Below are 12352 nucleotides of genomic sequence, written 5' to 3' on the forward strand. Positions count from 1 at the left end.
TACGTGCCCTGGAAGGATTTGATTCCGACACTTATGGGACTACTCCTGTGAGGGCATAAAAGTGAGCAAACCTGGGTGGCTCAGTGCGTTAAAGCCTCTGCCTTTGGCTCAGGTCATGATCCCAGGATTCTGGGATCGAGACCCGCAGCACCGCAGCATCAGGCTCTCTGCTTGGCAGGGAGCCTGCTTCCCCCTCTGTCTGCCTGCGTCTCTGCCTATCTGTGATCTCTGCCAAATAAAATAAATTTCTTTAAAAATCTTTAAAAAAAAAAAAAAAAAGTGAGCAAACCACGAACCACGAAGCCTTTCCCTCCCGCCCCCAAGCGGGGGAGGCCTCTTGCCAGTTTCCCCGAGTTTGTTTTCTCTCATCGCTTGTATAGGTTTTGCCCTCACAGGAACTCTCTGATGGGCTGGAACATTCTCTTCGGATTTTAAAGGGGGGTATTTTTTACATGAAACAAACACAAAACTCAGTTTATTTGGACATTTCAAATAAAGGTGAATTTTTTCTAGTGATGAAAACTTCGAAGTGTTCCTGCTGGCTGCGGGTGGGCTCGGTACCCCGGCCGCTCTGGCAAGGTGCGTTTTCCTCTGCCCTCGCCCACACGCGGGATACCCCCGCCGCCCCCGCCGCCTCGGGTCTGCGGCGCCCGAACTTGCGCCCTGAGGCCGAGGGGCTCGGCGCTTCGCCCCGCCCGGCCATCAGGGGGCGCGCGGCGGCGGGCGTTGGCGTCAGCGCGGGAGCCGCGCGGCCTAGGCCGGGAGTTAGCGAATCACCGAGAGGCGAACTCCTCCAGAGTTCCTAGAGAGAACAAGTGGGCGTGGGGGCTGCGGGGATGGGATGGGTAGTGAAAAGGTCCGACCCGGAAGCGAAATAGAGAGAACTTCCGTTCTTTGTTCTGTCCCGGTGTGTGGGTCTGTGACAGGGTCCAACGGGGCCTGGTCTGTGTCCGGCCCCCCAAATCTCCCGTCCCTGCCCCCAGGGTGAGTCCGGCGGCCCCCGGGGCTCGCGGTGAGACGGAGGCTGTGCCCGCCAGGGAAAGGGGTGGTGTCCGCGCCGCTGCGGCCCGCGGGGTCCCCAGGCCAGCCCGGAGCAGGATGCCGGGAGGCGCTGCTCCCTTCCCCGCTGCCGCTCCCGGACTCCGCTTCCCCGGGGACCTCCCTCTGCCAAACGGGGCCCTGCCAGGAGGGGAGGAAAGGGGCTCGGGTTCTGGGCTTGTGACTGCTCAGCTCGAGCCCATAAAAGTTCCAGTGTGGCTGCAAACGGGCCCCTGTCTTTAGAACAGCTGATGACAGCTCCCCTAACTTGGTAATTCTCCCAGACGCTTTTATTTGGTGTTAACACAGTGATTCGCGCCAGTGGCAGGAGAAGTCTGTACTTCGCCGGCTCTGAGATCTGAGTAGGAGTTCACGAAGTGTTCGCAGTTAGAACTAGGTCTGGGATGCGGGGCGGGAGCGGGGGAGTTTGCGGTGCAAACTTAGATCCCGGGAATAATCCCGCTGGCGCTCAATCGAGTTCCTTACGGGGAATGATAAAAGTCGCGTCTGGCTCCCGCTTTCAATTGTGTTAGATCCCTGACGTGGGATTGAACGCAGATGGATGTTTCCGCTCCGAATGGCATTCATCAGCTCCAGGCGAGGCTAGGCAGGGTGATGAACCCGAAATATATGGAATAATGAGAGGAGCTAAAGGTTCTTATCCACAAGAAGAGACGAGTATGGACAGTGGGCATCATGTGGTTTGCAGGCGTTTGAGGAACGGTTGTGTGGGAGGAGAAAATTCTACTCTTGAAGCTTCATACGGTAGGGTGCAGGGCCTCTGTAAGGTGGAGGGGATAGATTTTCACTTTACCAACCCAAAACCTTTTCTGGTGGTGAAGCTTTACATCAACAGACCAGACTCTGTCCTGAAGTCGAGAGTTTCTCGCAAGTTAGGGGTCGAAACATTGAGAACTTGAGAAGGCATTTCTTTCACTTGGGTGAGAGGTTAACCTGGAGAAGCTTCAGTGGCCTTTGAGCTCTCCAGGGTTGCAACACAGATAACCGGTTGTGTCTTAATTGTGTTGATTAATGGATGTTCTCTTCTTTTCCTTGTATTTGAGTAGAAATGAAGTTTACATGAATATTTTTAATTCTTTCCCCCCCCTTAATCATACAGCACTGCCATCAACTTAAATTAGAATTCCCAGCAACTTGCACAGAGGCTTCCAAATCCCCGATAATTGCTACTCTGGTCTTCTAGGACCTAACTCCAAAGAAGGAAGGAAAGATTCCAGCAGGTAAAGCTTTTCATGACTTGTTCTTACTGCCAGGTCATCTTTGTGAGTCCCTAGGAGTAGCTTTAGGGAGAGGCGTTGGCAGAGCAGGGCAGGGTAGGGCCCTGCCTGGACCTGAAGCTGTGGGGGCACAATGGAGATTTTTCTATGAGAAACATTGTGTGCTGATGCAGACACTGGGGACTTGTTCTTAACAATATGCCTTTGAGTTCCAGCTTTGGGTAACCCAGCTGTGAGGAGGGAGGCTTGCTTTTTCCCTCTGGAGTCAGAGCCTCTGAGTTTCCTTTCTAAAGAGAGTTTGGATTGAGAGCTGATTTGTTGGACGCGTCTGCTTATAAACAGTCCTGGAAATTGTAAAGTTGGTTGATAGGGACAAAAGATGGCTAGCTCTGAGACAGAGTGGAAGGGACCCCGGGAGGAGGGCGCTCGTGGCACCTTGATTGTCCCTGGGCCTGGCTCACGGCTCATTCAGTGCCTTTCTCTGTATAAAGGCATCGGTGGGCATTCTGTACCCCCTTGTTGCCCAAACACTAGAGGTCTGTGAACTCTTGACTCTCAGGGCCCCTCCCCTTTTTATGCTTTTATGTGAATGCAACTGTCTGTAATGATAAAGCAGATATGGTTCACGTTCCTTTCAATAGTGCTTTGCGATGTAGTGACACTCAACAGTGGTTTGTTACGTGAGCAAATAAAGAGGGAGGTAGACAAAATCCAGGGCTTTCTTTTCTTTTCTCTTGCCTGGTGGCTGCTTTGTCTGTTCTTGGCCTGTTGATTCTTGTCACAGCATTTGAGTATGGAGTAGAATCTTCTACCTGAGATCCAAACCTTTGTCTAGATACTCACACGTTCTGTTTTATTCAGTAGAGCCACAGAGAACAGACCTCTCTTGATTGTCATAGCATCTGGGGAATGGGACATCAGCAGGGATAAAAATGGAGTAATAAGTAATTTTTTTTTTTAAGATTTTATTGATTTGACAGAGAAAGAAATCACAAGTAGGTAGGAGGCAGGCAGAGAGAGAGGGGGAAGCAGGCTCCCCGCTGAGCAAAGAGCCCAATGTGGGGCTTGATCCCAGAACCCTGGGATCATGACCTGAGCCGAAGGCAGAGGCTTTAACCACTGAGCCACCCAGGCACCCCAATAAGTAATCTTTTTTTTTTTTTTCCCAAAGATTTCATCCATTTATCCGACAGAGAGAAATCACAAGTAGTCGGAGAGGCAGGCAGAGAGAGAGAGAGAGAGGGAAGCAGGCTCCCTGCTGAGCAGAGAGCCCGATGCGGGACTCGATCCCAGGACCCTGAGATCATGACCTGAGCCGAAGGCAGCGGCTTAACCCACTGAGCCACCCAGGCGCCCCCCCAATAAGTAATCTTATGTGCTTTTGTTTTTTTTTAAAGTGTTGGTTCCTGTGTCAGGGACTTCTATTCCAACCCAAGGACATGTATTAGAGAAAAGGGAGATAGAAAGAAGGCCCGCTGCTCCCTGCGGTGACACTGCACTGAGGCCCACAGAGGGGCCCCATCCCCCAGCAACATCCTGCCTTCGGCTGAGACTGGAAGCAGACAGCTGTCTCAGAAAGGGCAGGAAGCATTTCTCTAATATAATTAATAGATTGGAGCTATTTGCCCTAGTTCTGGGTGTCAACTCTTATATCCCCAGGGTCATTTATTTATTTAAAGATTTTATTGATTGATTTGCCAGAGATCACAAGTAGGCAGAGAGGCGGGCAGAGAAGGGTGGGGGTGGAGGGCCGGGGAAGTGTGAAGCAGGCGCCTGCTGAGCAGGGAGCCTGGTGCAGGGCTGGATCCCAGGACCCTGATATCATGACCTGAGCCGAAGGCAGAGGCCCAGTCCACTGAGCCCCCCAGGCGCCCTCCCCAGGGTTTTTTAAAGAGAGACGGAGAACTCATGAAAAGTTTCACTGATCTCTTTTTTTTATTTGGGTGCTGTTTTGTGACCCCTTTTCTTCAAAGTGTAGTACACCCTCAGTGTACTACAGTGTAATACAACAGCTAATAACCTAATAAAGTAAATTTTTTTTTTTCTGTTGGCTCTACTGTTTATGAGGTTTTTTAAAAAAAATCTGTAAACAGAAGCACCTGGGTATCTCAGTCGGTTAAGCCTGAGATAAAGATTTTATTTATTTTATTTATTTATTTGACAGAGAGAGATCACAAGTAGATGGAGAGGCAGGTAGAGAGAGAGAGGGGGAAGCAGGCTCCCCGCTGAGCAGAGAGCCCGATGCGGGACTCGATCCCAGGACCCTGAGATCATGACCTGAGCCGAAGGCAGCGGCTTAACCCACTGAGCCACCCAGGCGCCCCTACCGCAAACATTCTTAACAGTTTATACTATACAGGGCACCTGGGTGACTCTGCCTTTGGCTCAGGTCATGATCCTGGAGTCCTGAGATCAAGTCCCACGTCGGGCTTCCTTGCTCAGGAGGGAGTCTGCTTCTCCCACTGACCACTCCTCTCACTCTCTCTCTCTCTCTCTCCCTCTCAAATAAATAAATAAGTAAATAAAATCTTAAAGAAAAAAAAGTTTATACAGTACATACACATTTTGCAACATCTATGTGTACATACTTTTACACTTGATCCTTTTTTTTTTTTAACTCCAGATTTCAGTTGCTGGTTAGTATTTCATTCTGTTAGTGTCCTTGTCGCCAGGGTTCCATGTTTTCTTGTTGTTACAAATATCACTGGGTGTGTTGTGGGAGCCAAAGATGGAATATTGTTCAGGAACAGGGGCCCTTTCCGTGGTGCTCATGGAATCTCACCAAAGGGAGCAAGGGCAGTCCTCACCAGGATCTGGAAGGCTGTCCTGGTTGCTGCGATTCCTCTTGATAATCTTGGGTACTAACTGAAATGCTAGCTCCGGGGAGGTGGGTTTTTTGTTGTTGTTGTTGTTGTTGTTTTTTAATTTTATTTTTTTATCATTGAACCTTGGACTCTACTTCTCCAGTGCTTCCTGCTGAGTCTGCAGACAGTAGACCGGAGGCCCAGAACTTCTAGCCCTACTCATGGAAACTCAGGCCGATTGTGTATCTCAGGAACCGCAGGCCCTGCTTGAGAGTGGTAAGAAACAGATTCATTTATTCTTGCATTCAGCCATTCAGCAGTCGCGCTGCCCGTCTTGCTCACGGGGAACCATGCTAACCCCTAGAATCCAGGTGCGGCTAAGACACAGTTCTTCCCAGCTTACAGCCTAGTGGGAAAGCTGACTGAGGCCAACAACGGATGTTGGTGGACTTGACAGCCGAGGCATTTGTGAAGGGCCGTTGGGACCTCGTGCAGGATTAAGAAAACCGTGACGCAGTCACAGAATTCCAGGCGCGTGGCAGCAACTGACCTGTAGTCCTACTTTGTGTTCTCTAGGAGCAGACTCTTACGGGAGGCTCTTGGGAAATCACTTTGTAGGTCACAGGCTTGAGGATGAAATGAGCATTCGTATTCTGCTGTCGTGGCCTATGCCATTGACTTTGGAGCCAATTGCCATCGAAGGGGTATACTAATCAGGAGAAAGCATTTAAGGATCTCTTTGTCCCGTTGATTATACACAGTCTTGTGTCTCTAGGGGTTTAGAGTCTCTCAGGGACAAATACGTTAATTTAAGAATTACAGAAGAAAAGATGTGATCAAGCCCAGAAACAGGAAACATTTGTAGTGTTTAGGGGCTCCTGGGTGGCTCAGTGGGTTAAAGCCTCTGCCTTTGGCTCAGGTCATGATCCCAGGGTTCTGGGTTCGAGCCCCGCATCGGGCTCTCTGCTCGGCGGGGAGCCTGCTTCCCCCTCTCTCTCTGCCTGCCTCCCTGACTGTTTGTGACCTCTGTCAAATAAATAAATAAAATCTTTAAAAAAAAAAAGGAAATATTTGTAGTGTTTAGATTTGACCTGGGGGTAAAGAGAAAGAATGGGCACTGTGGTGTTCAGTCGGGGTTGGGTGAGGCTGCTGGTTTCCTCTGGTCTAAGAGACCTTTGTGCACAAGTTCGAGTTCAGAGATGCGGGGAGGGGTGGAAGGGACGGGAGCGGGATTGTCTGCGTTGCTGGCCAGGCTTGGGAGAAAGAACAAGAAGGTGCTTCTCACCAGCGGGTGGACTGGGCCAGTTTCTGGGAGGGCGCAGTGACCGGACAGAAAGGAAGGGCGCTGGAGCTTGAGAGCAGGATGCACAGAGCTTTGGACACCTCACCTCCCGAGGGAGTGAGTCCTAGGTTGTCCTAGGACCCTGTGACGTCTCTGGGTTGGGAGGCCACAGAGCAGATGGGTTCACTCGTGGACCCTTTTCTCGCCCTTTAGCTCTTCCTTCCTCGAAAGTTCCTGCATTTTCCAACAAGGACAGCCTGGGGGATGAGATGTTGGCAGCTGCACTCCTGAAGGCCAAGTCCCAGGTGAGCTGTGGTTCCCTTTATCCTTCTTTTCCTTCTGTCTTCGTGGAAACATTTGTGCCCCAAACCGTGATTCCCTCCATCGGGAACATGGTCCTTTCTGCTGAATAACGGACCCCTCTTCCTCTGCTATAACCTGCTTTCCCCGCCCTCTTAGATACTCCTGATTCCTCCCCATCCCCAATCATTTTTGGTGCTGCTGGTCCCGTCCCTTACCCTGAAATTGCATGCGAGACCGTGTTGTTTCAGGAGTTGGTGACGTTTGAGGACGTAGCTGTGTACTTCATCCGGAAGGAGTGGAAACGTTTGGAGCCTGCTCAGAGGGACCTCTATAGGGATGTGATGCTGGAGAATTACGGGAATGTGTTCTCGCTGGGTAAGGAGTTAACGCTTTCTCAGTCAAACTCCCTTGGCATTTCTTTGTTTCCTTGTGGGCTAGGGACACTTGAGTCACAAAATGATCAGCCGAGGATTGATGTAGTCTCAGGAGATTCTGACGACAATACCAATAGTAACTCCTGCTTGTAGAGTAATTGGCAGTTTATAAAGAGCTTTCCTCTACGTTGTCTCGTGGAAACCTCCCAATAACGCAGTAACGGAGGTCGCTAGTGTTCTGCTTGTGAGGAAAGAGAAGTCAGAGGTCCTCAGTGCTGCACGGGTGGTGCTAGCAAGTAGCAGGCCTCGAGCCCTGGTCTTCCAGCTCCAAATCTGCTGCTTTTTTGCCTTGTAATTTCTTCATGTATAATAATTCAGAGCCTTTTCCAAAAGATGAACATCTCAGGATCCCTAAACACGTGTGGTGCTGCTCTGTGCCCACGTGCACATTCTGGAACTCCTCCTTCCCTTCTCCGTGTACCACCTCGAGGAATCTGTGGCTTTGTTCAGAACCAGTGCGGCTGCAGCTCCCGGAGAAGTTTCTCTGCTTGTTTCAGGGAGCAGCTGGCGTCTTTAACCTTTAGTCTGTGGACTTAACTCCTTGTCCGTCACGCACCGCAGCGCAAACATTGTCTGGGCGGTCCGGGGCGTCTCCCTCACTCCCACTGGAGACTGCCTGCCCGTTTCCGTGCTGGCCCCTGACATCCAAGGTGCAGAACCCAGCTCTGGGACCACTTGGTATGAGCCGGACTTGTCCCATGGGGAGGATTTCCGTTTCTGAATTTTGACACAATCTTTGGGCTGCCCTGAGAGGAAGAGCTAGGGGTGCTGGGTTCCAAGGGAGCTGAGAACAGCAGGGTCCGGAGGGACGCCTGTTCAGGTGAGAGAGAAACAGCTGTTTCTGTTCTCTGACGCCCACTGCCCTGTCTTTACTTCTTCAAATATTGACAGACTAAAAATGCTCACTGTCTAGACCCTTTTCATCCTTCTCTCTGCTCAGAGCGCCCTTTGAAAACCCTAAAGCTGTGAAAATAAGGAAGTCAGACAAGAAGACGGTTTATGGATCCTCACATCTTAGCCCAGCCTTTGAGGCCTCGGGCCCAGAGGCGGACTGAGCTCCGTCTTTTGCCTGTTTCCGTGGATTTGGAGTGTGTGGCTTGCTGGATGTTCTTTTCAAGTGGGGCTGTGGCAGTCTCTGTGGCCTTCCCTTTGTCGCTTCTTCCTGCTCCGCGACTATTTCCCATCACCCTTCTGCGCTCGCTTGCTTATGTTTCTTCTCCCCTGTCTTCTGGAAGCCACCATCTCCACACTTGCATTTCCAGCATCTGACCTCCGTGAGGTGTTTGCCACTTCGTTAAACAAGCACGTCCGTTCTCTTCTGTTTCCGGTTCCCGCCCCTGCCGGGTCTGTCTTCCTCTTCTCCCATCTCCAGCCTTCCCCATGCTTCCAGCTCTTTCCACTTTGATTTTGCTTCTTGCCTTTCTCCTTCCTGATTTCCTCGACGCTGATCTCTCTGTGTGCTCCAGCTGGCCCCAGCCCGGGCAGGTCTGCACGCAGATGAGAGGCACGTGCTTTTAGCCCTGTCAACACCCTTGTCGTCATTATCCTACCCGCCGGTCTCGATCCTTTACTTCCGCAAGGACCAAGTGATGTTTGTATTTTGTATTGTGCCAGATGGTGAGACCAGAACTGAGCACGATCAAGAAATTTCTGAAGATACGGGATCACATGGGGTGCTGTTGGGAAGATTCCAAAAGGGTATTTCTCAGGGTCTTAAATTCAAAGACGCCTATGACCAAGAAGTCCGTCTTAAGAGGCAACTGGGGAGCTCCTCTGGAGAAAGACTGACCAGGAAGATACAAGATTTCGGTCAAGTGACGGATGAGGAAAAGCTAACCCCTGTGGGAGAGAGAAGTGAGAAATACAGTGATTTTGGGAACAGCCTCGCTGTGAGTTCTAACCTTATTTCGCATCAGAGACTTCCTGTGGGAGACAGACCCCACAAGTGCGATGAATGTAGCAAGAGCTTTAATCGAACTTCAGACCTCATTCAGCATCAGAGAATCCACACTGGGGAGAAGCCCTATGAATGTAGTGAGTGCGGGAAGGCCTTCAGCCAGAGCTCGCACCTCATTCAGCATCAGAGAATCCACACCGGAGAGAAGCCGTACGAATGTAGCGATTGTGGGAAGACCTTCAGCTGCAGCTCCGCGCTCATCCTCCATCGAAGGATCCACACCGGGGAGAAGCCCTACGAATGTAGCGAATGCGGGAAGACCTTTAGCTGGAGCTCTACCCTTACTCATCACCAGAGAATCCACACCGGAGAGAAACCGTACGCCTGTAACGAGTGCGGGAAGGCCTTCAGTCGGAGCTCTACCCTCATCCATCACCAGAGAATCCACACTGGAGAGAAGCCCTATGAATGTCACGAGTGCGGGAAGGCCTTCAGCCAGAGCTCGCACCTCTATCAGCACCAGAGAATCCACACTGGAGAGAAGCCCTATGAATGTATGGAATGCGGAGGAAAGTTTACCTACAGTTCAGGCCTTATTCAGCATCAAAGAATCCACACGGGGGAGAATCCCTACGAATGTAGTGAGTGTGGGAAAGCCTTTCGATACAGCTCAGCTCTGGTCCGCCATCAGAGAATTCACACTGGAGAGAAGCCTTTGAATGTAATGGGAATGAGCAAAAGTTCTCTCAGAGTCGCTGCCGAGCTCAGCATCAGAGAGTCTACCTGAGAGAGAGCCGCGCACCTGTTTTCCTCACTTCCTCTGAGTCTAACAAGCTCCTGCCTTACTACATAAGGATGAACATCTTAGAACGTGTCCCTTCCGGCTCAAACCTTTCGCTTTAGAGAACGGGGCAGATGGGGGGGAAGATCATCCCGGCACACCCTCGTGACGAGCTACCTGGTCACTTTCCCCCAGGAGTGACACCCGGAAGCGAGCGGCAGGTTGAGTGCTAGGAACGCCAGGGAAGCTCTGGGACCAGTCACCTTCCATTTTGGAAGGGAGTTTGCACTAGCCCGTTTCTCTCACACCACAGGAGCCTTTCCTTCCGAGGTGGGGAGTGGAAGCACAGTAGGAAGAAAATTCCAAAGACTCCTCTGGTTGGAGTCCGTGTAGTCGGCACCGAAGGCACTGGAAAGAATGTTCCGGGTCCTGCTGTTTGCTAACAAGGGGACACAGAGGCTGTCTTTCAAAGCCACTGTCCCTAATCCAGCTTTAGGTTCTGGTAAGGAACCTTTGCTATTTGTTGTTACTTTTTTTGTTCCATGATTTTGTCAATTAATGGAAATTTGGTGCTGAGGGATTTGTTATTTTATTGGGGGGGGGGTGTTCCATGAGGTTTTCTGGGATAACTGTATTTTGGGGGGCTCTTGGAGCAGCAAGCCCGTTTCCAAGAGCAGCGAGGCGGTTTTGTTGGGAGAGCTCCTTGTCCTTCTCCGCTGTGATGGGTCTGATGAAGAAAGTCTCACAGGGGAAGGATTGAAAGCATTAAGCGTTGGCCTGCTTCTGTCCTCTCTCGCTGTTCCTCTCCCCGCTCCTGTGCTGAAAAGTGATTTAATCCAAACCCCCAGTTGCTAAGACTAGAATGCTTTCAAGGAGCTCACTCAGCCAGCTTGCCCTGCCCTCTGTCACCTATGACCTGTGACATCGGGCCCCAGCAGCCGGACCTCCCGTGACCCCATCTCTGACTTCGGCAGCAAAGGAAGCGCAAAGCCCAGAGAAGGGGCGTCTCTGGCCTGACCTGGCCACCAGGCTCCTTGCTGGGTTAGGCTGGAGCTTCCGAGGGTGCCCAGCTGAAGGGATGATCTTTCGTTCTGTTTTCCCAATCCTGCTCATCCTATAGCATAAACGAAGTGCACTATTAAACAATAGTTTTCTAGAAGAAGAGATTGAGTGTGTTTCTATGCAGGAGCCAAATTTATTTGAATTAAAATAGGAAATCGTGAGTATAACTGGAATCTTTAAAATTTACTTGTAAGTTTTTTTTTTTTTTTAAACTGTTTTTCTTTCACACACATACGACCTCTGGGTGTCAAGACTTCTGTCCTATTTTAGGTACCGCCACAGACTCAGTCACGCACACATTTGCTCCCAGCTCTTACCCACATGTTGGATTTCGTGTGTGGCTTGTCATTCTGTGTGGTACGATACTTAGGACCAGCAACCCAAACTAGAAAGGAGTTACTGGGTGGGCGGGGGGGGGGGGCCTTACCAGCGTGTACTTGGGTTTTGGGTCGCAGGGGGCATATGTAGATTTCTTGTTCCAGCTGTGGGCGAGAGGAAGTCATTCATGGAGAAGGAGGAGAGGAAGGTGTTACGGAGAAGTTGGGGAACTGTCTGGAACTGCCGTCTGAAGACCTTGGAGCATATGTTGTGATCGACCTCCCAATATGTTTTTGATTTCTTAAAACTGTAATGAAACTCCCCACTCTTTTGGCTCTTCTTTGAGATTCGGCCGTGGACTATCCCTGTTTACAATCACTAGGCTGCTTGTCAGTCATGCAGGTTTCTGAACCCCCAAACCAGACCTGTCAGCTAATTTCTGAGGTTAGAGCCTAAAAACTTCCACTGAAAAGGAAGAACCAGTAATGGAACAGAAACTATTTCTGGAAGGAGAGGAGCAGGGTCTTGTAAAATAGTGTATGTTTTAGAGAAGAGGCTCCGGGCAGGACCGTTTTTTGGAGTTGGGGGGAGGCGCTGAGCATGGCCACTGCCGTGGAGATTGAGACTGTGGAGGTCTAGGAAAGACCCCCGCACAGGTCAAACTGCTAGGCCATGAACAGTTAGCGTGGACAAGAACCAGCCACTTCTCTGCCCGCACGCTGGTCCCTCGTGCTCCTTCAGAGCATCTCCGTGAGACCTGGGAATGATCTCAACCGCTGTATGAAAGTAGTATTTATTTTTTACATCTCTTTGAAGCTGCCAGAGCATTTTATTCATCTGGTTTTCCTGATTATTCCTGTCTCCCATTATGATTCTTCCTCTCAGCCCCTGAGTATTTTTTTTTTCTTTTTTTTTAGTCCCCGAGTATTTCTTAATGCTGGGTTATGATACCCGTTTGTCTCTTCCTTTACTGTTACCCGTAGAACCACTTACTCCTGTGGTCTCAACTCTTATCTGTACAAATAAGTTTTAAATCTGTTCCTGTGCTCCTAACCTCTCCCAGGTTCCAGCCTTGGGTCTCCGGCAGACGGCTGGGCATTCGTACTTGGACCTCTGAAAGTTTCAAGTTCAGGTGTTTTCACAAACCAGATACATCTTTACCATAAACTGCCCCCTCTCAGAATTGCTGTAAACT

General features: G+C 50.4%; 1 protein-coding gene across 7 annotated transcripts; it reads left to right on the forward strand.

The window, feature by feature from the left end:
• Positions 1-721: 721 nt before the first annotated feature.
• Positions 722-11482, forward strand: ZNF3 (zinc finger protein 3). 7 transcript variants are annotated; one of them, XM_082712904.1, is made up of 6 exons: positions 722-984; positions 2159-2279; positions 5244-5356; positions 6576-6667; positions 6914-7040; positions 8714-11482. In XM_082712904.1, exons 3-6 carry the CDS (start codon positions 5302-5304, stop codon positions 9781-9783), a joined length of 1344 nt encoding a protein of 447 aa, XP_082569030.1. In that variant the 5' UTR covers positions 722-984; positions 2159-2279; positions 5244-5301; the 3' UTR covers positions 9784-11482. The 7 variants fall into 7 exon arrangements, with proteins under 7 accessions (XP_082569030.1, XP_082569034.1, XP_082569036.1 ...); XM_082712908.1 differs by having other exon boundaries at positions 852-984; positions 6914-7418; positions 8013-11482; XM_082712910.1 differs by having other exon boundaries at positions 852-1309; positions 6914-7418; positions 8013-11006.
• Positions 11483-12352: the final 870 nt, after the last annotated feature.

Source organism: Mustela nivalis (genome assembly GCF_964662115.1).
Source record: "Mustela nivalis genome assembly, chromosome: 19".
NCBI classification, from domain to species: domain Eukaryota; kingdom Metazoa; phylum Chordata; class Mammalia; order Carnivora; family Mustelidae; genus Mustela; species Mustela nivalis.

Bases quoted from the DNA above. Each gene is read 5' to 3' on its own strand.
- ZNF3 (XM_082712904.1), top strand. From the start codon at position 5,302: ATGGAAACTCAGGCCGATTGTGTATCTCAGGAACCGCAGGCCCTGCTT. The intron at 5,357-6,575 runs GTAAGAAACAGA...CTCGCCCTTTAG, and splicing joins GCAGGCCCTGCTTGAGAGTG to CTCTTCCTTCCTCGAAAGTT. The intron at 7,041-8,713 runs GTAAGGAGTTAA...GTATTGTGCCAG, and splicing joins CGGGAATGTGTTCTCGCTGG to ATGGTGAGACCAGAACTGAG.